The sequence below is a fragment of the Medicago sativa genome, chromosome 2 (assembly GCF_051527215.1).
Source record: "Medicago sativa cultivar Bolivia chromosome 2, Bolivia_mono, whole genome shotgun sequence".
Lineage (NCBI taxonomy): Eukaryota > Viridiplantae > Streptophyta > Magnoliopsida > Fabales > Fabaceae > Medicago > Medicago sativa.
Genome location: NC_140750.1, coordinates 68,854,276 through 68,878,911, shown reverse-complemented (window position 1 = coordinate 68,878,911; position 24,636 = coordinate 68,854,276). Strand labels below are relative to the sequence as shown.

General features: G+C 33.2%; 3 protein-coding genes and 1 long non-coding RNA gene across 7 annotated transcripts; 2 read left to right on the top strand and 2 right to left on the bottom strand.

Moving 5' to 3' along the window:
• Window positions 1-848: 848 nt before the first annotated feature.
• On the top strand, window positions 849-10,761 carry LOC146950092 (uncharacterized). Of its 3 annotated transcripts, XM_085746049.1 has the most exons (8): window positions 849-1,313; window positions 2,247-2,457; window positions 2,541-5,129; window positions 6,029-6,082; window positions 8,048-8,375; window positions 9,485-9,621; window positions 9,738-9,859; window positions 10,114-10,761. In XM_085746049.1, the coding sequence occupies exons 2-5, from the start codon at window positions 2,335-2,337 to the stop codon at window positions 8,303-8,305; spliced, it is 3,024 nt and encodes a 1,007-aa protein (XP_085602175.1). In that variant the 5' UTR covers window positions 849-1,313; window positions 2,247-2,334; the 3' UTR covers window positions 8,306-8,375; window positions 9,485-9,621; window positions 9,738-9,859; window positions 10,114-10,761. The 3 variants fall into 3 exon arrangements, with proteins under 3 accessions (XP_085602175.1, XP_085602174.1, XP_085602173.1); XM_085746048.1 differs by lacking the exon at window positions 2,247-2,457; XM_085746047.1 differs by having other exon boundaries at window positions 2,247-5,129.
• Window positions 10,762-15,357: 4,596 nt separating this feature from the next.
• On the top strand, window positions 15,358-18,630 carry LOC146950091 (protein FAR1-RELATED SEQUENCE 6-like). The gene is made up of 5 exons (XM_085746045.1): window positions 15,358-15,620; window positions 15,731-17,898; window positions 17,979-18,128; window positions 18,216-18,272; window positions 18,357-18,630. Exons 1-5 carry the CDS (start codon window positions 15,374-15,376, stop codon window positions 18,390-18,392), a joined length of 2,658 nt encoding a protein of 885 aa, XP_085602171.1. The 5' UTR covers window positions 15,358-15,373; the 3' UTR covers window positions 18,393-18,630.
• Window positions 18,631-19,055: 425 nt separating this feature from the next.
• On the bottom strand, window positions 19,056-20,671 carry LOC146950090 (uncharacterized). Of its 2 annotated transcripts, none has more exons than XR_015027430.1 (3): window positions 20,397-20,671; window positions 19,728-19,946; window positions 19,056-19,491 (listed from the first exon to the last, which is right to left on the bottom strand). It is a non-coding gene; the product is annotated as an uncharacterized LOC146950090 (long non-coding RNA). The 2 variants fall into 2 exon arrangements; XR_015027429.1 differs by having other exon boundaries at window positions 20,291-20,670.
• Window positions 20,672-20,815: 144 nt separating this feature from the next.
• LOC146950089 (transcription factor FER-LIKE IRON DEFICIENCY-INDUCED TRANSCRIPTION FACTOR-like) lies at window positions 20,816-22,950 on the bottom strand. Its single transcript, XM_085746044.1, has 4 exons — window positions 22,397-22,950; window positions 21,951-22,136; window positions 21,414-21,587; window positions 20,816-21,304 (listed from the first exon to the last, which is right to left on the bottom strand). Exons 1-4 carry the CDS (start codon window positions 22,871-22,873, stop codon window positions 21,206-21,208), a joined length of 936 nt encoding a protein of 311 aa, XP_085602170.1. The 5' UTR covers window positions 22,874-22,950; the 3' UTR covers window positions 20,816-21,205.
• Between the last annotated feature and the right edge of the window lie 1,686 nt (window positions 22,951-24,636).

The following is a 24,636-nucleotide window of genomic DNA, read 5'->3' as shown; positions in this document are numbered from 1 at the left end:
TTCCATGAACACTCGCATGAGGCTTGTAGATCTGAAAATGCATGTGGTTTCAATATTTTTTTTTCTAATTTTGTGTGAGCCTACATCGACAAACAAAAGGAAAAGGATGAAATGGAAAAAAGGAACAGATGAAAGATTTCCTCAATTACATTACATAGATGTTCCTCAATTCATAGGAGTGATTCCACGGCACTCAACTGCCGATGGATTTAATTGAATTTCGGCAGTTAACTACCGAGGTTTTCCTCGGTAGTTAACTGCAGCCGGTTTTGGATTTCCTCGGCAGTTAACTGCCGAGGGGGCAAAATCGTATTTTATATGTGTGTCACAGCCTTATGCAATGTGTCAACAGCAATTTTCTTTTATGTGTAAAATTCGATTAGATCAAATGGTAACTTTCAATTGTTTTTTGGGGAATTAGTCACTTTAGTCCCTGAATGGGAAACGATTCGTCAATTTAGTCCCTGAATGCAGATAATATGCAAAACAGTCCCTGCATGGTCAATTTCAGGGACTAAAGTGACTAACGAAGTCTACATTCAGGGACTAAATTGACTAACGGAGTCTGCATTCAGGGACTAAATTGACTAACAAAGTCTACATTCAGGGACTATTTTGTAATTTATCTGCATTCAGGGACTAAATTGACGAATCGTTCCCCATTCAGGGACTAAAGTGACTAATTCCCCTTGTTTTTTACTTTTTTCCAACCTAGCTAGCCATTTTGAGGTGATTATTATCATGAATGAAACTTGAGAAAGTCCACAAGAAGTTAAAAAAGTAGTGAAGTGAAAGTATAAAAAAATTGAAGGAACGTGTAAATAAAAAAAATTGCAAGCAAAGAAGACACAACGTAGTAGATTCTGTTAATGGAGGCTCGAAACCCTTCTGCGTCTCCGGTTCGAGTCCTCATCCGTCCACCACCGTCTTCCTCCACTTCCACCACTACCACCACCGCTCCATCCTCATCGGCGCCACCGCCTCCTTCTCCTTCCACCGACAACGTCGTAGTAATCGGTTTCATTTCCCAACACTACGACGATTCAACTCACCTCCTCAACCGAGTCATCGATTCCAACGTCTTCGCTTCTGGTAACCTCGATAAACCATTACTCGTTGAAGATGAAGAAGCTAAGGAATGGTTTAAGCTTAGAAGAATTAGTTACTTTCGTGACCGTGATAAGGGGATTTTGTTCCTTCACTTCGCTTCAACTCGTTCTTCGTTTGTTCATGATTCGCCTTCACCGGGATTTGATTCTGTTGTTGAAGAGTGTGAGTTTGGTGATTTACAGGGAATGCTTTTCATGTTCTCTGTAAGTCGTTTTCTTCGTCATTGAATTAATTACACTTTGAAGATTATCTTTACTTTTTGGTTTAATTGTGCTAAGTTTATAGAATTAGGGTAGGATTATGTTAACATAATTAGATTGAATTAGGAAATTTGGATTTAGGAACTGTAATGTTAGTGATTTAGGACCTGTTTGGATAAACAGCTTATTTGTAGCTTATAGCATAAGCGTTTATGAGTAAGCTATTTCTATAGCAGAAGGTAAAGTAAAGTGAAACTGTTTTTGTATAATATAAGCTGATTTTGTAAGCTATCCTGGAGAGCTTATGGAAATACGCTGAAAGTTTATGAGTATGTCATAAGTTGTTTTCATATTTCTCCCAAACAGTGTCGCAAGTGCTTATGTTAGTAGATAAGCGAATAAAAGTCAATACAATGAAAACAACTTATGACATATATTTTCTCCTAAACAGTGTTGCATGTGCTGTTTTCTTTCATTTGTTTTGATTGTGCTAAGTTTGTAGAATTAGAGTTCGATTGTATTAAGAAAATCAGATTGGATTAGGAAGTTAGGATTTAGGGGCGGTTTGGATTGACTTTTTTTGAACTTATCTACCGACATAAGAACTTGTGAGACTGTTTGAGAGAACTTACTAAAGCAACTTATGACATGTTCACAAGCTGTTTTCAACTCATTTCCATAGGCTCTTCAGGATAGCTTATAAAAACAACTTATAGCTTATACGAAAACAGTTTGACTTTATTTTATCGTTGGTTATGATAAGCGCTTACGCTATAAGATGCAAATTAAACTGTTTATCCAAACAGGGCATTAGGAACTGTAATGTTAGTGATTTAGTCAGCTTCATGTTATAGCAGGGTGTGTTTTTGTGTGTACTTTATGCTAATGAAATTGTGTGTGGTTGTGTAAATTGTAATTGACTAGTTAGAAATGCAGGTTTGTCATGTTATCGTATATATTCAGGAGGGGTCAAGGTTTGATACTAGGGTTTTAAGGAATTTTCGTGTGTTACAAGCAGCAAAACATGCTATGGCCCCATTTGCTAGGTCGCAAGGTGGTGCGCCGGGCTTACCGTCTAGAGTGCATTCTTCTGCTTCGTTGTCTTCTCGAGCTGCCTCATCACGAAATAATTCTTCTCCGGGTAGAGGTGGTGGTAACTTGAATCGCAATGCATCTGCTGTGTCTCTTATGTCAGGTTTAGGATCTTATACTTCTTTGTTTCCTGGACAGTGCATACCTGTGATGCTGTTTGTGTTTGTGGATGACTTCTCTGGTTTATCGAATTCTAGTACAAATGGGGAGGAATCTTCGGATGGCTCTTCGATTAATCAGTCTTCTAGTTTGAGTAGTGTGGCGAAGACAAGTTTGCCTGCTACTAAAGGTTCTGGTTCAGTAGTTGTGCTGGCACGTCCTGCAAGTCGATCTGAAGGTGGACTTAGGAAGAAACTACAATCGTCTCTTGAAGCACAAATTCGCTTTCTGATTAAGAAATGTAGAACATTATCTGGTTCTGAAGTTACTCACCCTGGTGTTAGAGCTGGGGCCTCCTCAACTTCTGCAGCACTGTTTTCACTTGATGCATCAAGGGCAGTTGTTTTGTTAGACCGCCTTTCAATTCAAAAAGGTGAATCTCTTGAGTTTGCCACAGGACTTGTTGAAGATGTCTTGAATGGGAAAGCAACCTCAGATTCCCTTCTGCTGGAAAGTCATGGTCAAATAGCAAGCAAAGAGGATTTAGTATCTGTTAAAGAGTTCATTTACAGGCAATCTGATATTTTGAGGGGAAGAGGGGGGATAGTAAATACCAACAGTGGCTCTGGTGTTGGTATGGTTGCTGTGGCAGCAGCAGCGGCTGCTGCCTCAGTTGCTTCTGGCAAAACATTTACTGCTCCTGATCTTCCAAGTTTTGAAACTTGGTTAACTTCAAGTCTTCATATCTTGAGTAGAGTTCTCTGTGCAAAAGGGGGTTGTTTGGATGAATTTGAAATTAATAAAAGAAAACCTCGTCCAAGGAACACTGTTTCACCTGCAGTGGAAGAATCTTTGAAGAGTACAGATCCATTAGACGTTGCAGTATCTTGGTTACAGTGTGGTAGAGGGTTGAACACTAAGTTTTCGACTTTGTGGTGCCAAAGAGCCATTCCAGCTGCAAAGGAGATATATTTGAAAGATTTGCCTGCTTGTTATCCTACATCACAACATGAAGTTCACTTAGATAAGGCATTGCATGCATTTCGCTCAATGGTAAAAGGACCTGCAGTGCAACTTTTTGCAAAAACATTGGAAGAGGATTGCTCTTCCATTTGGAAATCAGGAAGGCAACTATGTGATGCTGTTAGTTTGACGGGAAAACCATGCATGCATCAAAGGCATGATGTTGAGGACAGTAATTCAGAATTGGGAACTTTGCCCAAGGCACATTCAAGTGGCTACTTTTTCTTGCATGCCTGTGCTTGTGGCCGTTCTCGAAAGTTACACCCAGATCCGTTTGATTTTGAATCAGCTGATGCTGGTTGTTTCTCTGACTGTGATAAGCTACTTCCTGCAGTCAAACTACCAGAAACTGAAGTTGCTGGACCTGTTCAATCTTCTTCGTGGAGTTTACTGCGTATTGGAGGTTCAAGATACTATGAATCGTCCAAAGGCTTACTTCAGAGTGGATTTTGTGCTACTGAGAAATATCTTCTGAAATGGACAATATACCTAGAGAAACAGAAAAGGCTAAATGGTTCAACAGAGAGTATAGGGAAACAAAGTTCTGTAATTGGGGGACCCAATGTTGAATATATTGCAGATGCAAAGAGAACCGGTGATGGACAATCCCACCCTGCTGTGCAGAATGGAGACGAAGACCTTAGAACATCTTTAGATATTAATAAAACTGACAACAAAAGTATAAGTTTTGGTAGAGGTTTTCCCATTTTTAAAATGAGAAAACCTTTTTCTGAGGTTGTTGCTGGATCAGCGGCTGTTGATTCAGGATTCCCTCCTCTTCAGCAAAGGAAATTGCCCACATTAGGTTCAGAGAAAGGTGTGAAGCAAAGCAGACCAAGCAATCAGAATGCAGAAAGGGTTAATGCAACTATCAATCATCAAATATCTCAAAAATCTCAAGATATGTCGTTTACTGAGGGACCTCTTCATGGTAATGGAAATAATGGTTGCAGAGACGGTGACCCTTTTTTGAGGATAGGTAGCAATGTATTACCTGTATACTTAGATGATGGTACAAGGAACCAACCACATTCTTCTTTAAAGCATGAGATAGTGTATGTTGGATTTGAACATGAATGCCCCCGTGGCCATCGTTTCCTGTTAAATGCAGATCATCTCACTGAACTTGGATCTTTATACTCATCATCTGATAAATCTCATTTATCTTCTTCTATGGAGCCTGTTGAAAGAAATCAGGCATCTCATACTAAAGTAAGCAAGACTGCTTCCTGGTCCAAAGTTCATCGACGCTCAAATGAAATTCTTTCTGCATCCATAAATAAGGAAAGAGATGTGGGCAAATCAAATGAAAGCATTCCTAATGGTCATCTGAATGCTGATGGATCAGTATATACTTCTACTCCACTGAAGGAAACAAATATGACATCTGTGAATATATTGGCAAAAGCCCCCAATCTCATGAAAGATTCTGGAGGGGATCTTCACACTATTAACATGGGTGGTGATGAACTTGCATTCTCCATGCTGAACCGAAATTTGCCTATCTACATGATCTGTCCTCACTGCAGGCGTTCCAGGAATAAGAAAGATACAGCAGAGGTTAAGTTTGCAAGTGGTATCTCACAGCTTAAAAGGATTTTTATGGTATGAGTTTCCGCTCAAATAAGCATTAAATTAAGTTTCATCATTTGCTGAGTTGTTTTTATTATTAGAGTTATAAACCAGGGGGGTTGCACAAATTTTCTTTCGTTTTTGCGTTTTATACTGTCTGAACTACACTTTTTTTTTTTTTTTTTTTATTGTTGCGAACTACACTTGTTGCACACTTGCTTTTATGTAAAAAAATGTTATATCACCTAATAAACTTTTCTTTCATCTCCTTTAACTTATTTTACTTTCTGTTTTATTATATAAGATAAACCAAAATTTCGCTGGATGTGTTTCAAGGTAGGTAATCATTTATTGATGGGGAGCCAGTTTCTCTAACAAAATTGATGCTTGTTATACTGCTAAAGAAAGACACCATGTTGATAACAAAATATTTTCTAACTTGATGTGAAGACTGGTTTTCTTCGTTGAAATAAAGGAAAAAACTTGCATCGAGTTCTCAAATCAGAATATGACTTGTAGATATTTTCAATACTGAATACTCTCCATTAAGAAAATGTTTCTGAATTAGAAAAATAAATCAGCTGTCTTTTTTTAATTGATAACTTGATGGTGATATAAAAATCATGATCCAAGTGTTTCCACCGTAAAATCAAAATGTTAAACCACCTATTACTTTATAGGGAGTTGTGTTTTCCATTTGGCAGCTGCAAGACTAAATTGACTAGTAACTAATGAGCCATTTATCATTAACTTTTGTTCGCTGGGCATTAGCACAGGTGGTTGAAAACTGTAGTTCATTTTGCTGGCCAATGTATTGGATGTCACATGATATTTGATTTTCAGTTTATTTTAATGTTATGATGATTATTGTATATGTAATATAATAATTACTATTATCGTATGAGCTACCTAATGTATAGATATTGCTGTAGGTCACACCAGCATTTCCTGTAATACTAGCAACATGCCCTGTCGTGCAATTTGAGGTACACCTTTCTTCTTGTAGTGTGCAGTTTTTGGATATTTGAATGTAATTTACGAAAAATCTATATCTTTAAAATGCTAAAGACTCAGGTGGATAAATATGTCACCCAATTTTTTTGAGTTGGGAGAAATATGCACCCAATTTTTTGGGGAGAAACTGCCTCCTGCTGTGTTAATTTATGTAGGGTATGTTAGGCCAAACTTATTTTATAGCATATTTTATTGGGTTAAATATGTTTTTGGTCCCTATAAAATTGCGACCTTCTAAGTTTAGTCCTTACTTAATTTTAATAGCTTTTTTAATCCCTACAAAAAAAAATTACTTATAATTTTAGTCCCTGCTAAAATAAATTTTGTTTAATTATCATTAAACTCTTAAATTTTTTAACGATTCTTTTTATACAAGTTTAGAACACTATGAAAAATTCATTTACTAAAATCTATAATTTTTTAACATGAAATAAATTAAATATGAATTTTTTAAAACGACAAAAGTTTAAGATATAAGTAACAAAAATATGGACGTAGAAATCAAATTTTTGCGATATTTTTTTCGAAGGACCTTTTAATAACGTTCTTAACACGCCTGTAAAAAATTGTTGAAAAACTTAAGAGTTTAAGCATAAATTAAACAAATTTGGATTGAGTAAGGACTAATATTGAGTGCAGAAATTTTTTGTAGGGATTAAAAATGCTATTAAAATTAAGTAAGGACTAAACTTACAAGGTCGCAATTTTGCAGGGACCAAAAACATAATTAACCCTATTTTATATAGAAGAAAACATGCAAAAAGGAGCTTCTAGTCGAGGCTCTCATTGAGTCCCAAGTACATGAGGAATCTGGAATGTGATATTTTGGAAATAATGTATGCAGTGCTTACTAACACACTCTGACACATACTAGTATATTTTGCCCATACATAAATCCTTTCTTAAATGCACCTAAACATTTACACAATGACAATCACCATGTAATGGTTTATTTTTTTAAAAATATAGAAGTAACCATTTCAATAGCTTTATCATATAATATATCTTTTATATCAAATCTAGATAAAGTGTCTATCTCTAAGAATATAATTTAATGATAAATATATTCATTTATGTTTGCGATAATATATTATATATTGAAATAATGTGATATATTAAATTATTAATTAATAATAAATCAAACATATAAGTTTTCAAATAATTAAACAATAAAAACACATTACAATTCATTTAACCTCTCTCTCTCTCTCTCTCTCTCATTTTTTTAGAAAGCTAAACACTACAGTGTGTAATCTAGTGTATGTTTGAAAAGGATTAATTCTGAACAAACCATTCCATGTTCAATAATTATTTGTCTAAGATTAATATTATTTTTTATTTATATTAAAAAAATTGTGTCTTTATCAATTGATTGTTTTTTTTTTTTCAAAAGAATTTGTCTTCTGTTTATTGAATAATTGTTTCACTTATGATAATTTTTAATAAAATAAGAGCTTTAAAATGTTTTACCAAACATCTGTTAGCATAAATATAGATTTTATATTTACAAAAAGATGAAATTATCAAATGACCTTAACTTTATTTTAAAACTCTTATTTGTAGGTTTACCTATAAAGTAGATTTTAAACCAAAAGAAGTCGGGTCCCAAACACACTCGTTGGGTTTGTCCAACACCATTCTTTCATTTTTGTATTTGGCTTTGCTAGGATTACTTTAACTATGATACTGTGCAATCAACAGAGAACTGGAAAACCTTTTTTTGAGTTATTTAAGATATATTTGTTGCTATCCCTCAATGGGTTTCTTATCAGTGTTAAATTTATGTGGCTCGGGGATATTTTATTAAATCCATTATTTGCATGTTTATTTGCTCCTTTCCAGCATTGTTATTTGGTCTTTTAAAATTATATTAATATAGCTATACTTTTTGTTATTCTTCTTAATTGTATAATCATCATATTGTTTTGTCCTTGTAGACGTCATGCCTGCCTCCATCAGTTCCAGATCGTGAACAAAAATTGCAGTTTAGCCTTGGATGTCCAGTCATCTTGCCACCAGATAGTTTCCTTACCCTAAAATTGCCATTTGTGTACGGTGTGCAGCTTGAAGATGGAAACAAGCATCCTCTTAACCCCTTTGAACAACAACCAGAAATGACTGCCTGGATTACCAAGGGCACAGCACTGCAGATATTGTCCAAAGGGAGCAGTGATGAGGGATATCAAACACAGTAAAGGCTGACTAAATTTGAGTGGCCTGTTTAGAATGTAAATGAAAGGTTTCTATAGCTTATCCAAAACTCAGGTGAAGTTCAACTCCCCCTCCTCCTCTTAGCTGGCATTTGTTTTGGAACTTCAATGGGGAAAAGGATGCACCTTGCAATGATCATCTGACTATATAAAAGTAGATGCACTATATTAATGAATCAAAATTATACTATCTACTGAATGATTACATGTGGTTGCAATTACTCACAATTAAAAATTACATCAACCATAATAATTGCGCTTTAAAAATATCATTTTATAACAGATAAAATTCAAAAAATGTAATGATATATATATTATTTTAAAGGCATTCCTCAAATTTCACTTTAGGCCTAAAAATCGTATGACCAGCTAATGTGTACAGTTTATGATTAATCTTTTTGGCCTAAAACAATATTTAGAGTTTTCTGCATTTTTTTAGCCTGTTGCGCTGGATGAGTGGTAAAACTAGACAGGATAGGATTAGGAATTACACAATTAGAGAGAGAGAGAGAGAGAGAGAGAGAGAGAGAGAGAGAGAGAGAGAGAGAGAGAGAGAGAGAGAGAGAGAGAGAGAGAGAGAGAGAGAGTGGGGGTAGCACCTATAGTAGAAAAGTTGGTAGAAAATAGGCTTAGATGGTTTGGACATGTAGAGAGAAGACCCGTAGATGCCGTTGTTAGAAGAGTAGATCAAATGGAGGAGAGTCAGGTTAAAAGAGGTAGAGGAAGACCTAAGAAAACCATTAGAGAAACCATTAGAAAGGATTCAGAGGTCAATGAGTTGAATCCAAATATGGTTTTTGATAGAACACTATGGCGTCATTTGATCCATGTAGCCGACCCCACTTAGTGGGATAAGGCTTGGTGGTTGTTGTTGTTGTTGTTGTTGTTCTGCATTTTTTTAGCCAAATTACAAGAAATCGTGTGCTTTAAAATATTATCTCAAATTGTGTAGATTAAAAACTGAGTTGTAAATTTCTCAAATCAAACATCGTTTCATTAGTGCTGATTGAATTGATGTTTGAATAGACATCATCTAAAGATCATTGCATTTATGATGATGCTGGTTCTTTTTTAGTTGGATGGACATGGTCATATAATTTAATTTATAGGTTTTAATACAGTTGCTAGATTATATGTATAAACTATACCTGGATGTGTGTGCAGGACAAGGACCTTTGTGGTCTATGAATGATGAGTATGATCTATAATGTAATTACTGAGCTGTAATGGAAAGACATGGAATACATTATCATTCAAGCATGGATTGGTAACATGGAATTACATGCTTTAATCATAGTAAGGTATGATAATGTGAATTATTTATACTTGCCAGCTTTTTAAATAGCCCTTTGGATGGCTTTCTAGCATGTTCATCTACTCTTTGTATAATCTCATGTGGATAAATGCCAATCCATAGATCAAATATTGCTGTCTGGATTTATTTGGACGACACTGTCAAATGAAAGTATTCTACAGTTGGGGGGAGTTTTGAGATTTGTTCATCAATAGTCAGACAGACCTTGAAGTGTGCTAGTAATGGTACGTATGTTATTGTCCTTATATTTTATAATTATTTACTCAGTTACTTACTCTCCAAAATGACTTCACTTGTTATGGGAAGATTTACTCTTTAGCTTCATAGTAATTTGACTAGTTGTTTAATATGGTCAATCAAACACTGAGGGTTTGTTGTAACGAAATTTATAAATTAGCGAATAAAAAAGTGTAGTTTGTTGAATCATGCAAGGTTGGTGGAATTTTGATGGATGGCTTGTTATTTTTTTCATTTGCAGGTGAAACCCCGCAAAGTCGTAGTTGATGAAAGGTTGGATGGCATCATTGCTGCATAGAATATGATGTAACCAAGGCACTGGTTAGTGGTTATTTCCTCTTTTATGTAATGACGTTTCTCTTCAATGTGAAACGCTGCTATATATAAGAGCAAGGAGCATTGATATTGGCCTTGTGCATTATTATACCGGAAGTGTGAAAAGGAGAAGCAAGTGTCTCTAACTCTAAATTTCAAGGGGGGTTGGAAGCCCTGGAACGAGATAATTCGACGATTGTTGGGCTTGATGATGTCGAATTTCTCTCTCATTTTGAGTTCTTGATTTAGTGGAAGCTTGCTGATCATCTATTTCTCTCTCATTTTGAGTTCTTGATTTAGTGAAAGCTTGCTGATCATCTAATGTGCTGAAAAAGTGTAACCGGAGTCTGAAGCCGATCTTTGTGAAAGACTTGCATTGCATTCTTTGTATTAGTTTTGTTTTACTAGATTGTATTTTTTATTTTTTTTTTGGTAATTATGTTACTGACTTTGCTGATGCATAATCTCTGTCAGTGAATCTGGCTGATAACACGTTTAGTGGGTGCCTCCCATTCAACTTACATTTTTATTGAATTGTGTATTCACATTTGGTTTTCTATTTTCCGATTAAAAACTCTATCTATTAAAGTTGATTAATAGGTATTTTTGTTTTTTCCATTGATAAAAAAGTAGTTATTCCATCAAATTCAAATCTTTATTTTAAGAGACAACTGCACCAGTATGAAAAAGACAAAGCACTCTTGATTTTGCAACAAACCAACCATAACTAACGGGTCTAATGTTACATTTATAGTCGGCACTATAATTATAATTATTTAACCAACATTTGTTTTTTTAATCATAATTAAACAACATATTTACTTTGTACCAAAAAAAGAACAACATATTTACTAATGAACCAAAGGGATCAAACCACATGCCACGCCGATTGTAAATAACATAAAGTATCAGAACTCAGAAGTTAAAGCTACTGAACCGACCATTCAGAAATCAAAATGACATACCATTAAAAAGACTTAAAATTTGCAAATGTTTAATCCCCTACTAGGGATAAAACAAAAGTGATACTTGTGTTGTCCTTATTGCCACCCGATAAATTTAGGTGACAATTTTGTTTCAAATCACCCAAGTGATACTTTTTTTTTTTTTTTTTTTTTATAAATTTATTTAAAGAGTGCTAATGAAATATAACAAAAATGGTAATTACAAATTGATGTATATGGTTTAAAATTTAACTATCTTTTTGTTTATATTTTTATTCAGTAGGTACTCTTCACTTCTTTATCAATTTGGACAACCAAAACAATAGTTTTTTTTTTCTTTCTTTCTTGCGTCGAAATAGGTAAATTCACATAAAATAACATTTTCTTTGTTCAGATGGGAATTTTAGAATCATGGGGGAGATGGGAGAAGCTCCATGCAGCTAATTCCTAATATTAGTCCCATATAGATCATGTCAGATAAATAAAATGAGGGAAATGCTAACTAATGTTCCCTGTGGGCAATAATTAAAGAGACTAATATAGAAATTTTATATTGAGATGTGTGGAAGATGTGTATATTCAATTTTTTGAAAGTAAATAATTTGATGATTTCAATAAAAGATTTATACTTTTAACATTCTTAACTTGTGGCTCGCAAGGGACACTAGTTAGCATGACATATAGAATGAAAGCAATCAAATTTGCAATACATAAAATTTGAAGGGGCAAACAAAATTGGAGATTGCTCTTTAAGAGCCTAGTAATTGCTCATATACACCTATAATATTTATGTTGATAGTTAACCACCGTTCATCCCTTTTTAAAATTGGTTTGCATCACTTTTTCAATCGATTAAACTGATTTAAAAAGTGATGAACGATTGTTAACTACCGTTTGAATTTTTTTTCTTTTACAACAAAACTTTGCATCAACTTTAATCTTTTACTACAATTGACCAACCAAAAATCTTAAAAATGATTTTAGATACATGAGTTTAATTTTTAGTTGTCAAAGTAAAAAGTTTTACATTGTACACAAATTGAAGCTAATTATATTACAACTTACAAATCCACAAATGTGTTAGACAACAACCAAACAAATTTAATTAATCCCGAATAAAACGTATTTAAATTAAATAATAAATTTGTATTTACCAAGAAAATAATGTATTTGTATTTTATTTAGGGAAATGTATTTGTATTTTATAATATATAATACGTTGTGATGGAAGGGAGGGGGCAATGGCTCCTGCTTGCCGTCCCTCTAGTTGTCCATGTTAAGAACAATTATGATTAAAGTCAAACATTTTTAATGATTAAATGATTACAATTAGTTAATGATTTATAAAATCTTTTCAATGACAATTTATATAATTATATTACAATTAATTCATAATGTAAAGAATCTTTCGAATGACAATTTATATAATTAAATCCTACACATATACTATCATCAAACTAGCTTCCGCAAATACAAGGACCCTTGGATAAGATATTAGAAAATCTATTTCAATTTGGTGTAAATCGGGTATCCTTAACGCGCGCAACAACGTAGATTGATCCTTCGAATCTTATGAGACTCAAATGGACGGCAAACTCTTTCGAAGAGTTTTAACGCTGCTGCATGCCCAAAGTTAAATTCGAACCAATTACCTTGACTAAGTTAGAAGAGACTCAGAAGTCCTGAGTTCAAATATATTTGTTTATGTAGCTAGTGTTAAATTTATTGAGAAAGAACTTTGACAACCATTACGGTTCTACTCAGCTCGAATGGGTAGTCTCTATTGTTGCCCTTAGAAGATACCGGATTTAAAAAAACTAGCTCCACTAACAACAAAATATTGTAAATACAAAATACTTTCGATGGCTCAAATTCAAACCCCCTAAACATTCCAAAGTCCACCGCTACCTTGGTTAAACGAATCAAACCTTGACAGACAATGCTAAGAAATAAAAGAGGACCATGAGATCTCTTTTTATAATACATGGAATCTTTTTATGAGATCTCTTTATATAATATATTATTGGTTTACATCCTACTATTTCTCGACCAACTAACATTAGAGGGGAATAAGCAACTATATGTGTCTTTTTAGGTGTCTTCATAAACGTGAATATGTCGGAACTAAGTTACTTTGCTTTCCTAATCATGAAATGATAGAATAAATTCAACCAATGATTTTATGTCTAACAACTCATTAGTTTAGTGCCCGTTTGGTTCAGCTTTGAATATAATTGATTCTGAGAGAATTGATTCTGATAGAATTGATTCTGACAGAATTGATTCTGAGAGAATTGATTTATGTTTGGATACAATTATGTAGAATTGATTAAACAAAATGATTTATGTTTGGATGCAATTATGTAGAATTGCTTTTGAATGTATAATTACTAAAATAGACATAGCTAAAGGAGAATTGATAAAGAATGAGAATTGATAAAGGGCAATAAAGTAAAATAACGTGTTGTAATAATAAAATATACAAACCTATACACGTTGTTCAAGGAGAATTGATTCTAGAAAAGCTAGAAGCTAGGATTTGTAGCTTCATGGAGAATTGCTTTTGGAGGACAAAAGCAATTCTTAAAAGCTGAACCAAACACGTTGTTTTTGGCTAGAATTGCTTTTGGCACTGTAGAGAATTGCTTTTGGGTGGTAATAAGCTGAACCAAACAGACCCTTAGACACAGATTTATTTTTGATGCATTAGGAATCAATGTTAGGTAACTCCGCGTAAATAGAGGGATTTGTCATTATTAATCATTTCTAGACAAATACAATGTACTACTAGTATATAGTGTTTATACATAGTAAAATCAACATTTTAGTTCTTGACATTATATGGGTTGATCAATTTACACTTTTGAAATTTGCAAATAAATTTCTATTTTACAAATTTAATGTATAAAGTGTTCGATTCTTACAATTTCGAGAGCCAAGGATGCTCATTTACTCGTTTGACTAATGATTTTAAGATCGCATCCAAAATTAAAAGATTTTTTTTTTTTTAAAGATCAACACAAAGATATATTAGTTGGGTTTAAGTTGCACGAGGAAGAAACACAATTTATACAAAAGAAAATATCGATAAATTTAGTCACTTCATCAAAATATCAATATAATCGATGACACGATATATATATATATATATATATATATATATATATATATATATATATATATATATATATATACTTTGCACCAAAAAAAAAATATATATACTATGAGAATGACATTCTTATATGAGAATGGTGAGAATGAATTACAACCATCGGATTAAAATAAAGGGATGAGATTAAAACATCACTTAAGTTAGTCATGTGTCATTCTCATTTCCCATTCAACTTTCTCTCTCTCTCCCCCCACAATCAGTGCTAGTTACCCGCGCTTCTTTCTTCTCAACATCCTAGAACGGTTTTTGATACTGTATCTTTGCCCTCCACCGGCGACTCTCATTTCGGGCCGTCCTCTTGCCATCTCCTTCTTCTCATTTCCTGTTAAAGGTGTGCCTCGACCCTGTTTCTTTAAATTAAATATTAGATTGTTACTTTGTTAATTGTTGGACATATATTACGATAGTTGTTAATTTTCTGAATAAATTTGTTTCATCCGATCTGCTGCTTTATATATGTCTTACGAATATTGTTAATTTTCTCTATCTCTTTATCATATATTTGATCGATTGCAATTTTTCTGTCTTAGCCAAAACTGCAAAAACCGAGAACTAGGATGTACTGATTTAACGTAACCTAGAATTTCTTACAATCATGGCAATATGATATGATGTATTAAATTTTGATGTCTCTAATTTAAATCCTTAATTTCAGTTTTTTATAGTGATATATATATATATATATATATATATATATATATATGGGTTTTGCTAGAAGACACATTTTATGAAGGTGTTTTTTAGCAAGTTATTTTATGAGCATTTGTTAAAAGCCACTAACTAATTTTTATGAAGGTGTCTTTTGGCAAAGTTATAACTAAAAAGTGGAAATCACACATTGAGGTGTGGTATGCTAAAAGACACCTTCATGGGTGGCTTCTAGCAAAACCCTATATATATATATATATATATATATATATATATATATATATATATATATATATATATACAGTTGTGCTATATGGTGCGACAAGCACCCCACGAATTGCACGAAAGAATGACTGTCCCCACCATCCAATTTCCTTTTTATATTTTTTTTAATATTAACATTAAAATAAATAAATAAATATATGGAAGAGACAATCACGGCACACGTTTTGATTTTGGACAATCACAGTACAATCTTCCTTCTCCATAACCTTATATGTTCTGATTTTGTTCAACAACACAAACTCACCGGTTACCAACATTCACCGCCGTTTTCAAACTCGTTGTCGTCATTCTCTTATGCCTCTGTTTATCAGCATTGCTACTCTAACCTCAACCATCAATTGAAATTTGATTTCCCTATTTTAGCATCCAGTTCAAGAGACAATAGTAAGTCTAATTTATCTATTTATTTATTGTTTTAGAATTAATCCTGTTGCCTTTACTTTTAATTCAGTTGATTAATTTAAGTTTCTTTTTTAAAAAATTTGTTGCATTAGTGGAGAAAACTTTTAGATCTTTTGAAGAAGATGAAGAAGAGAGTGATCACATAAATGAAAATTGTGAGGATAATTTAACAGAAAATGAAGATGATGAACCTAAGGTTGGCATGAAATTTAATTCTACAGAGGAAGTTGACAAATATTACAAGAATTATGCAAGATGTTTAGGTTTTGGAGTTAGCACAATCAGTACAAAAAAGGGAGATGATGGAAAAAAGTATTTTACTCTAGGGTGTAACCGTGCAAGAAGCTATGTGAGTAAGTCCAAAAATCTTTTAAAGCCAAATCCTAGCATGAAAACACACTGTAAGGCTAGAATAAATGTATGTGTGTCTTCAGATGGAACAATTACTATTTCTAAGGTTGCTCTTGAACATAATCATGACTTAATAAGTCCAAGCAAATCAAGATATTTTAGATGCAACAAGAATATAGACCCTAGTATAAAAAGGAGATTGGAGGTTAATGACCAAGCTGGGATTAATGTAAGTAGAAATTTTCGGTCTATGGTTGTTGAAGCAAGTGGATATGATAACCTTACATTCGGGGAAAAAGATGTTAGAAACTACATTGACAAAGTGAGGCGGCTTCGACTTGGGACAGGAGACGCTGAAGCCATTCAAAATTATTTTGTTAGAATGCAAAGACAAAATAGTGAATTTTATTATGTAATGGATGTGGATGACAAAAGTCGTTTACGAAATGTTTTTTGGGCAGATGCGAGATGTAGGGCTGCTTATGAGTATTTTGGTGAAGTAATAACCTTCGACACCACTTACTTAACAAATAAATATGACATGCCTTTTGCTCCTTTTGTTGGAGTAAATCATCATGGTCAGTCAGTTCTGTTAGGTTGCGCCCTATTGTCGAAGGAGGATACTAAAACTTTTTCTTGGTTGTTCACTACTTGGTTAGAATGTATGCGTGGGCGTGCTCCACAAGCCATAATTACTGACCAGGATGGAGCAATGAAGAATGCAGTTGAGGCCGTCTTCCCGAAAGCTCGCCATCGATGGTGCTTGTGGCATATAATGAAAAAGGTTCCAGAAAAATTGAGTAGACTCTCTAACTATGAGTCTATCAAAATACTTTTGCATGATGCGGTGTATGATTCTTTGAGCATAAGTGATTTCATGGAGAAGTGGGAAAAAATGATTGAATGTTATGAACTTCATGATAATGAATGGTTGAAAGGGTTGTTTGATGAGCGTCATCGTTGGGTTCCTGTGTATGTGAGAGACACATTTTGGGCTGGAATGTCAACAACACAACGAAGTGAAAGTATGAACGCATTTTTTGATGGATATGTGCACTCAAAGACATCATTGAAGCAATTTGTTGAACAATATGATAATGCATTGAAAGATAAAATTGAAAAGGAAAATATGGCTGATTTTAGTTCATCCAATAGAATTATTGCTTGTATAAGTCATTTTGGATTTGAATCTCAATTTCAAAAGGCATATACCAATGCAAAATTCAAAGAGTTTCAAGTAGAAGTGGCTTCTATGATGTACTGTCATGCTTTCTTTGAGAGAATGGAGGCTTTGAACTTAACATATTGTGTTACAGAAAGTAAAAAGGTATTTGATACAGTTAAAGACATAATGTTCAAGGTATTCTTCAATGAGAAAGACTTTGAAATACGATGTACATGCTGTTTATTTGAGTTTAAGGGTATTTTATGTAGACATATCCTTTGTGTTCTTAAGCTCACAGCTAAAACAGAGTCAGTGCCCTCTTGTTATATATTGCCAAGATGGAGGAAGGATATTAAGCGAAGATATACACTTATTAAAAGTGGTTTTGATCAATTAGCCGGAAATGAAGAGTTGCAGCGTGTAGCTAAAGCCTGCGATGCCTTTTACGGATTTGCTTCTTCATGTATCCATACTGAAAATGATTTATCAAAAGTAATGGATAGAATAGAGAACTTAAAACTGGAGATGACATGTCAAGAAAGTTTTTCAGAGATCACTGAAGGAGATAACTTAGTTCAAAATCAGATGACTAAAATTCTTGATCCTGTAGCGACTCGAAGTAAAGGGCGTCCTCCTTCAAAAAGGAAGGCTTCTAAAGTTGATCAAATTGTGAAAAAGAAGCTTGCTGGAAAGAAAGGACAAAAAAGCAACAAAAAAAGTAACACTTATCAAAGTCAAGAAGAGGTAATCTTGAAATTTTCAAGTTTATTTTATCTCCTTTACACGTAATAAAATGTATGTCTAATTTATTTATTTTTATGTAGGGGCCTAGTATATCTAAAGTTCAAGAAAATCAAGAGTTCTCTATATCTCAGACCATTGATCTTGATGTGATTGACACACAAGAGAGCATTCAAGTAAAACAAATGTTAGCTCCCTTCAATCCAAATCAAAAATATCTTGATGTTAATCAGGTGAATATAGATTTCAACACTCCAATTTTATTTACACATATAAATATATATTATGAAAATAACTCATTCAAAATCTATTGGTTTTAGGTTCCATATTCTTCTCAAAGCATAGACCACAATGTTTCATATTTAGAACTTTTACAGGTATTGATTTATGATTTGTTTTCGCAATATAGTCAAATTTCAACATAAGTCACTAATTATTTCATTCGTGTGTACTTTTTGCAGGCACAACACCATATAAATGATCATTCATCATCATGATGGGGTGAAAATGGTTATTAAACTATTGGAGTAAAATTTGAGTTTATATTGTAAGGTGGAGTCTTATTGTTTCAACTGTGTAGTTTTCCTGCATATTTGCAGTAGTTTCTCTGTTGTGGGGTGTATGTAAGTTGCAGGGCAGTGCCATTTCTCAGTTTGGTCTAGTTTGGTTTCATTTTGGCTTTAACGTTACTTAGCCTTCATTTATCATTTTAAACTTTTTGTAATTTTTCCATCATTGCACTCTTTCTGATTGGTTGAATGTTTTAATATATTTCAATTTCAGTCCTTTTTATGTAATTGATTTTGAAATAGAGATTATCAATCAAGTTGAAACTTGATTTGCGAAAGTATCAATCTTCAATATATTAAATATTCAAATATTACAACAATGTTATTCTAAAAAAAATATATTACATTTACGTAATTACATTAACAATATAAAGGGCGCCATATATTGGAGAAAAATTGAGTTTCTGTTAGCAGGCATATGGAGAAAAATTGAGTTTCTGTTAGCAGGCATATGGTAGCCTCATTTTCCTGCTATATCAGAGCCCTTTGTATTTTTTTTATTTGTGGCTGCGAGTTTTTGTTGTGTTTCTTGCACACACTCAACGTGAATAAATTGCCGTTTCTAAAAAGAATAATCATGTTGAATATTGATTTGGGAAAGTATCATTCTTCAATATTAAATATTCAAATATTACAACAAAGTTATTCTAAAGGGCGCCATATATAGGTGGATCACCCTGAAAATCACAAAGACAGACTAATGTTTCTGCTCAATAGGAATAATACATCGATCAATCTCAAATAAAGATGCAGAAGCTGAGAAAAACACGATCAGCACAATGCCTACACAACAGCTGCTCAACAAGAAAAGCCGTGCTGAGCACAAACTTAATAAACCAAGCAAGCCGTCGGAAAACCTCAAACAAAACAGCAGCTGCAAACGCACCACAAGTACAAGATACCATTCCATATTAGGCCAGCAACACTATCTATTTTATCATTTCTCTTTAGCATCATTGTTTCTCTTGTGCTATTCAGCTCCTGCAAACAGCTTTGGCGTAATTGATTCTCTTGTGCTATTCAGCTTCTGCAAATAGAAGAAATAAAGATAGTATCGATTGAATTTTTAGCAAAGCATAGGTTTTAATAGTTCTATAATTATCAAGACAATATAGTGTGTGGAGTATCATAAAATAGAGAAACAAAAATACCAAGCAGATGCACAATATAATGACAATTTATTCAAAAACTTTCAATGTACACAATATGTGCAACAAGCTCTTTCTCTATGTTATTCTAACAAAATCTAAGTTGTCTCTCTACCTCTACAGCAGCTGCAAAACATGCTTAAAATGTAACCAAGGGATAACAATCCAACATGGACACGTCGACACGGGCACGTCCTTCCTTTCCATTCTTCTCCAGGTTTCAAAGTGATAGCCTTTTCAATATTAGCAGCCTCTACACAAAGCATATGCTTATACTCATCATCCCCAAAATCAGCCATAGCCTTTGCTTTCTTATCCCAAGGATTCCACACCACTGGCGGGAAAAAAAAATAATAAAAAAGGTTAGACCAATATCCACTCAAATTTGATAACTTAGAAGTTACAACCTAATTGTAATAAAAGGTTTATGTAATAATAATCTATCAATTTCATACTTCTGAGTGTAAGTTTATGTAATAACAATCTATCAATTTCATATTTCTGATCTCAGTGTCCCGTAGGGACTACACTATATTACAACCCAAGCTTGAATATTCCCAATCAAGGCATCCAAAGGTATTCAAGTGAGACTTGGAAAATGTCATTACTAGCTAAAAACAGAGTTACTGCAATAAAATTAAATAAAATAAAAATGGAATTGAGAATTGAAAAGCTAACAAATGGAAGAGATGAGGCATAAGGCTTGGGAACATCTCAACTTGATTGAGAATTAGACAAAATCTAATCTTTAATGAAATTGAAGTCGTTGAGGTAGAGATGTCACCGAGAGAGAATTCGAGATTGGGGATCGGAGATTGGGGGTCCGCGTTCTGATTGGTTTCCGGTGATCAGAATGATTGGGGATCGGAGGTTGATTGGTTTCCGGTGATTATAGGTTCATTCTCGTTGAATTTCTGCATCTATGTTCAGACCAGAAGCTGCAGTAGTTGGACAAAACAACTCTAAGGTTAATTTCGGTATTTTGTATGAAAAAGAGTGGGGACCTCAGTTGCCAGCGCATTCGCGGGATACACACGATGGTTTTTGTCGCACAATTGAGCATTTTCCATATACATATATATATATATATATATATATACATATATATATATATATATATATATATATATATATATATATATACATATATATATATATACATATATATATATCACTATAAAAAACTGAAATTAAGGATTTAAATTAGAGACATCAAAATTTAATACTAGTTTTATTTTCTTGAATGCCGATCAATAGCATGATTGGTTACACGTCTATGTTACAAATCTCACGTTTCTATGCCAATTTCACCGCTATTTTAAGAAGCTACATATTTGAGTTTTTTACTAAACGCCCGGCTGCGTTAACGCAACCGCTAGACCAAACACTAGCTAAATTGCTCATGATTAATAACAAGCGTTCAAAAATGAGCAAAAGTTACACAATGTGTTAACAAAGCACATAAAAATCTCAGTACAAACAATCTATAAGTAAAGTGACAAACTTCTTCAAAAAATAAAGTGACGAACAGGCCAAAACTTAATTAGCAACTAAATTAGCAAACTCTTCACGTAGAAAACTTCATGCAGTGGCTCAAAATGATGGCATGAATTCAAAGCCTTGGTTCAAAAGAGCACCAGCCACCCATAGCTTCAAATTTTGAAGGTTCATTTCTGGTTCAGAACCGTTTACCTATATTTTTCAACACAACAATGACTAATTAATCCTTAAGCAAAAACATCAATAACCCTAATCATTAATCAATGAATTGGATATTGAGAGGCTAATAATAATAACTTACATTCAATGTAAATGTAAGTAGAAAAGTGTCACAAACTGTAGCTAAGTTTGAATTTTGAACATTGAAATTTGCAAGAGATTCAAGAGCCTTGTACAATGAAGCAGCTACTCCTTCTCCTTTATTGCACAATATTTTTGCATAATAACCTCTTTCCTCCACTTGAAACATGTCCACCTACATAGCATAATGCACAACTATTAAAATTGTGTACGATACATTGAAAAACCAACTATAAAGTGTTGGTCTAAGATAACGAGTTTTTTGTTGGGTGTTCCGTCTATATACGATGCCCTTTGTTTGTAATTTTCTATCTTACTGGTCTCTATTCATCTTGTGCAGAGACTTGGTTACTAATAAATTTTGCCGTTAAGAAAAAATGTTGGTTTAAGATAAGGTTTAGAGTTTGAGTCTTGTAAAAGAAAAAAAATGCTTGTAAAGTTTTTTCTTTATTATATGGATTTATAGACTCATGAAATTATAACTTGGATCTAAAAAAAAAAAAAAAAACTAGAATGTGAAATGAAAAATTAAACAAACCTGGATAATTTTCTTGCAAATTGGATGGCTTTGAACATTAATGGTGTTACTAATTGATCCTTGATAATTTTCAGACACTGATAAAGATGCTTCAAGTCCTGAAACCTCAGCATTCAACTTCCTAGCTTGTGCTTGAAGGTCATGCACATATGATACTGCATCTCCAATTATAGAGGCCTTATCCATCTGTATGTGGATATATAAATATAAGTATATCAATTACATTACACTTTTCATCCTCAAATTAATATCAAGCATATCATATTGAAAACTTAAAAGTAGCAACCCTAACCTCTAGTGCAAAAAAAATAAAAAATCTATAAATGTTTAACCAAAATTATATCTTTGCAACTTTACATTTGCAACTTAAGGGACACTACATGAGTTTTATGCAAGAGCAAGAGTTCTAGAGTTCGAAATTAATCGAAATAAAGGACACTAATTACCTTTGTAATGTTGGGAACCAAAGAACGCAATGCATAAAGCTTATCCTTCATCCTTCCTCTCCTTCTCCTCTCAGAAATGAGAGTCTTGGACCTATCAGTTTTAGCCCTAGGGTTGGCATCATCGATCGTTGTTGTCGTCGTTGTTGTTGCAGAAGAACCACCTCCATCATTTTCTCCTTCTCCTTTAACCTCTCCATCATAATAAGAGAAGGAGCCAATTGTTGTAGGGCTTGGATTATACTCATTAACAAGATTATTATTAATAATATTGTTGTTGTGATCAAATGATGGGTTTGGAGGAATTGAAAGAAGTTGGTTTATGTTATTATCAATGAAGCAATCATTGATAAGGTCAGAACCAAAGTTAGATATTGCATCTTCATGTTCACCTCGAATTAAATCGATAAATTGATCAAAGTTTGGATCGTCAATGAAGTCATGCAGCTCAAAGTTATTGGTGTTCTCTAGTGAGTCCATGGTGGATTAACTTGGATAGAGTTGAGAGGTCTAATTGTAATATAAATAGAATTTGTTAACATTAATCTTAATTAATATATGTAGATAGTTTTGGTGTGAATGGAATAAGATAAGTTTCAATTAATGTATTGCTCTGGTCGAGGTCCGTTATTTTAAATTTGATAATTAGTTAATTAATTACCTTTCTTGAAAGGGTAATAAATAAGTTATCTGGATTAAAATAAGTACAAATACATAGCTGGATGTGGATTCCCTATCTATAGTGGGAAAGTTTTGTCAAAAAGAATCTGTATCAAGAAGAAGAAGAAGAAGAAAAATCAAAGTCTCACATAGAGTGCGTTTGATATGCTAAACAGTAAACATCGGACAGAACAACACAATTCAAGTTAGAATAACACATGACAAACTTTTATGGTATTGAATAATTTTTGGTCTTATACAATTTTTTTTTATGTACAAAAGACTATTTTGGTATTTTAAACAACTTGTACGTGGTACAAAAAATTGTAGAGTTGTTCAGTGAGGGACAAGAATTTTAGTTTTTATCTTGTTCTTACCTCCAATTTGTCCTTTTCCACATACACTTTTACAAATCAAACAGTGTACAACTGAAGTTGTCATGTCCTTCATTTTTAGCAAATCAAATGCATCCATAATCTATAAAGAGTGACAATAGTGTGAGAGAATTTATCGAGAAAAACTCAAATTTCACGTTGAAAATAAATATGGTTTGGGAAGAGTTTATAGAAAGTGGCGTTGAACCTAATAATCTACATGAACTTGTGTATTAAGATCACATAATTTACGTTTTAATTTTGTATTGCCTTGATTTGATAGTATAACGGATCGAATGAATGATTTTCTTATTTATATGTTGTGTGTTCTTTCTCCCAACCAAATATGTTTTATAAGTAAGAGTCGATAATCGAGCCTTTAACTTGTTTAAGAAGCTCAATATCCTTATCATTTGAACCAATTCATTGTTGATTATTTATTATTTATTTTTGATAGAAGTATCAAATGCATTATTCTATTTTCATATATAAATTAATTGGCATCATATTTAATTATAACTATAGGACGGTCATGATCAATTAGTATTCGGTTAGTAAGTGTACTTCCAAGGTTTGGTAAAAGATGCTTCTGGCAAACGTATTCATATGAGATAGATCTTGAAAGTAGCTTGAAAGATATAGAGCAATTGGTACATTGGGTATTTGCAATTGTTGGAACATTGGTGTGAAGTTGGAAAGAAATTGGAAGGTTGGAAGATTAAACACTAAATAATTAAACTTTGATTTAGTGTTGTGTGAATTAAAAAAAAATAGAATGTGGGGTCCCACATAAAATAGAACACACACATTAGTAGTGTTTAAATTGCGGTATTTAATTTTAAATACCCGATAATGATGAAAATAATAGTAATTATTATTCATGGATATCACTCCCCGTAATTTTAGTTTATGTTGGTTGTGATAAGATTGAGAATCCAACTGAATTTCCATTCTTTCCTTCGTTAGTGGATTTGTTTCTTTTTGAACTTATCCGATTAGTTTGTTACTTGAGCTGATCTGTGAGTTGCTTAATTTTTAAGTTTACTTAATTCTTAAGTTTCTCCAAATTAGTTACAAACTCTCCCTATAAAAGGAGAGCTCACCTAGTTCACAAATCACACCAAAGAGTTTCATTGAGTTGTTGGGAACTCTTTCTCTCTTCTCCCTTTCTTGACTTGTGTTGACGAGTCTTTCTTCTCCTCATCTTCT

Excerpts from the sequence above, each read along its gene's own strand:
- LOC146950092 (XM_085746047.1), top strand. The coding sequence starts at position 870 with ATGGAGGCTCGAAACCCTTCTGCGTCTCCGGTTCGAGTCCTCATCCGT. Across the intron at positions 1,314-2,246 it reads GAATGCTTTTCATGTTCTCT|GTTTGTCATGTTATCGTATA; the intron begins GTAAGTCGTTTT and ends TTAGAAATGCAG. Across the intron at positions 6,083-8,047 it reads GCCCTGTCGTGCAATTTGAG|ACGTCATGCCTGCCTCCATC; the intron begins GTACACCTTTCT and ends TTGTCCTTGTAG.
- LOC146950091 (XM_085746045.1), top strand. The coding sequence starts at position 15,374 with ATGGAAGAGACAATCACGGCACACGTTTTGATTTTGGACAATCACAGT. Across the intron at positions 15,621-15,730 it reads ATCCAGTTCAAGAGACAATA|TGGAGAAAACTTTTAGATCT; the intron begins GTAAGTCTAATT and ends TTGTTGCATTAG. Across the intron at positions 18,129-18,215 it reads AATATCTTGATGTTAATCAG|GTTCCATATTCTTCTCAAAG; the intron begins GTGAATATAGAT and ends TATTGGTTTTAG.
- LOC146950089 (XM_085746044.1), bottom strand. The coding sequence starts at position 22,873 with ATGGACTCACTAGAGAACACCAATAACTTTGAGCTGCATGACTTCATT. Across the intron at positions 22,137-22,396 it reads TGGTTCCCAACATTACAAAG|ATGGATAAGGCCTCTATAAT; the intron begins GTAATTAGTGTC and ends ATCCACATACAG. Across the intron at positions 21,305-21,413 it reads TACTTACATTTACATTGAAT|GTAAACGGTTCTGAACCAGA; the intron begins GTAAGTTATTAT and ends TGAAAAATATAG.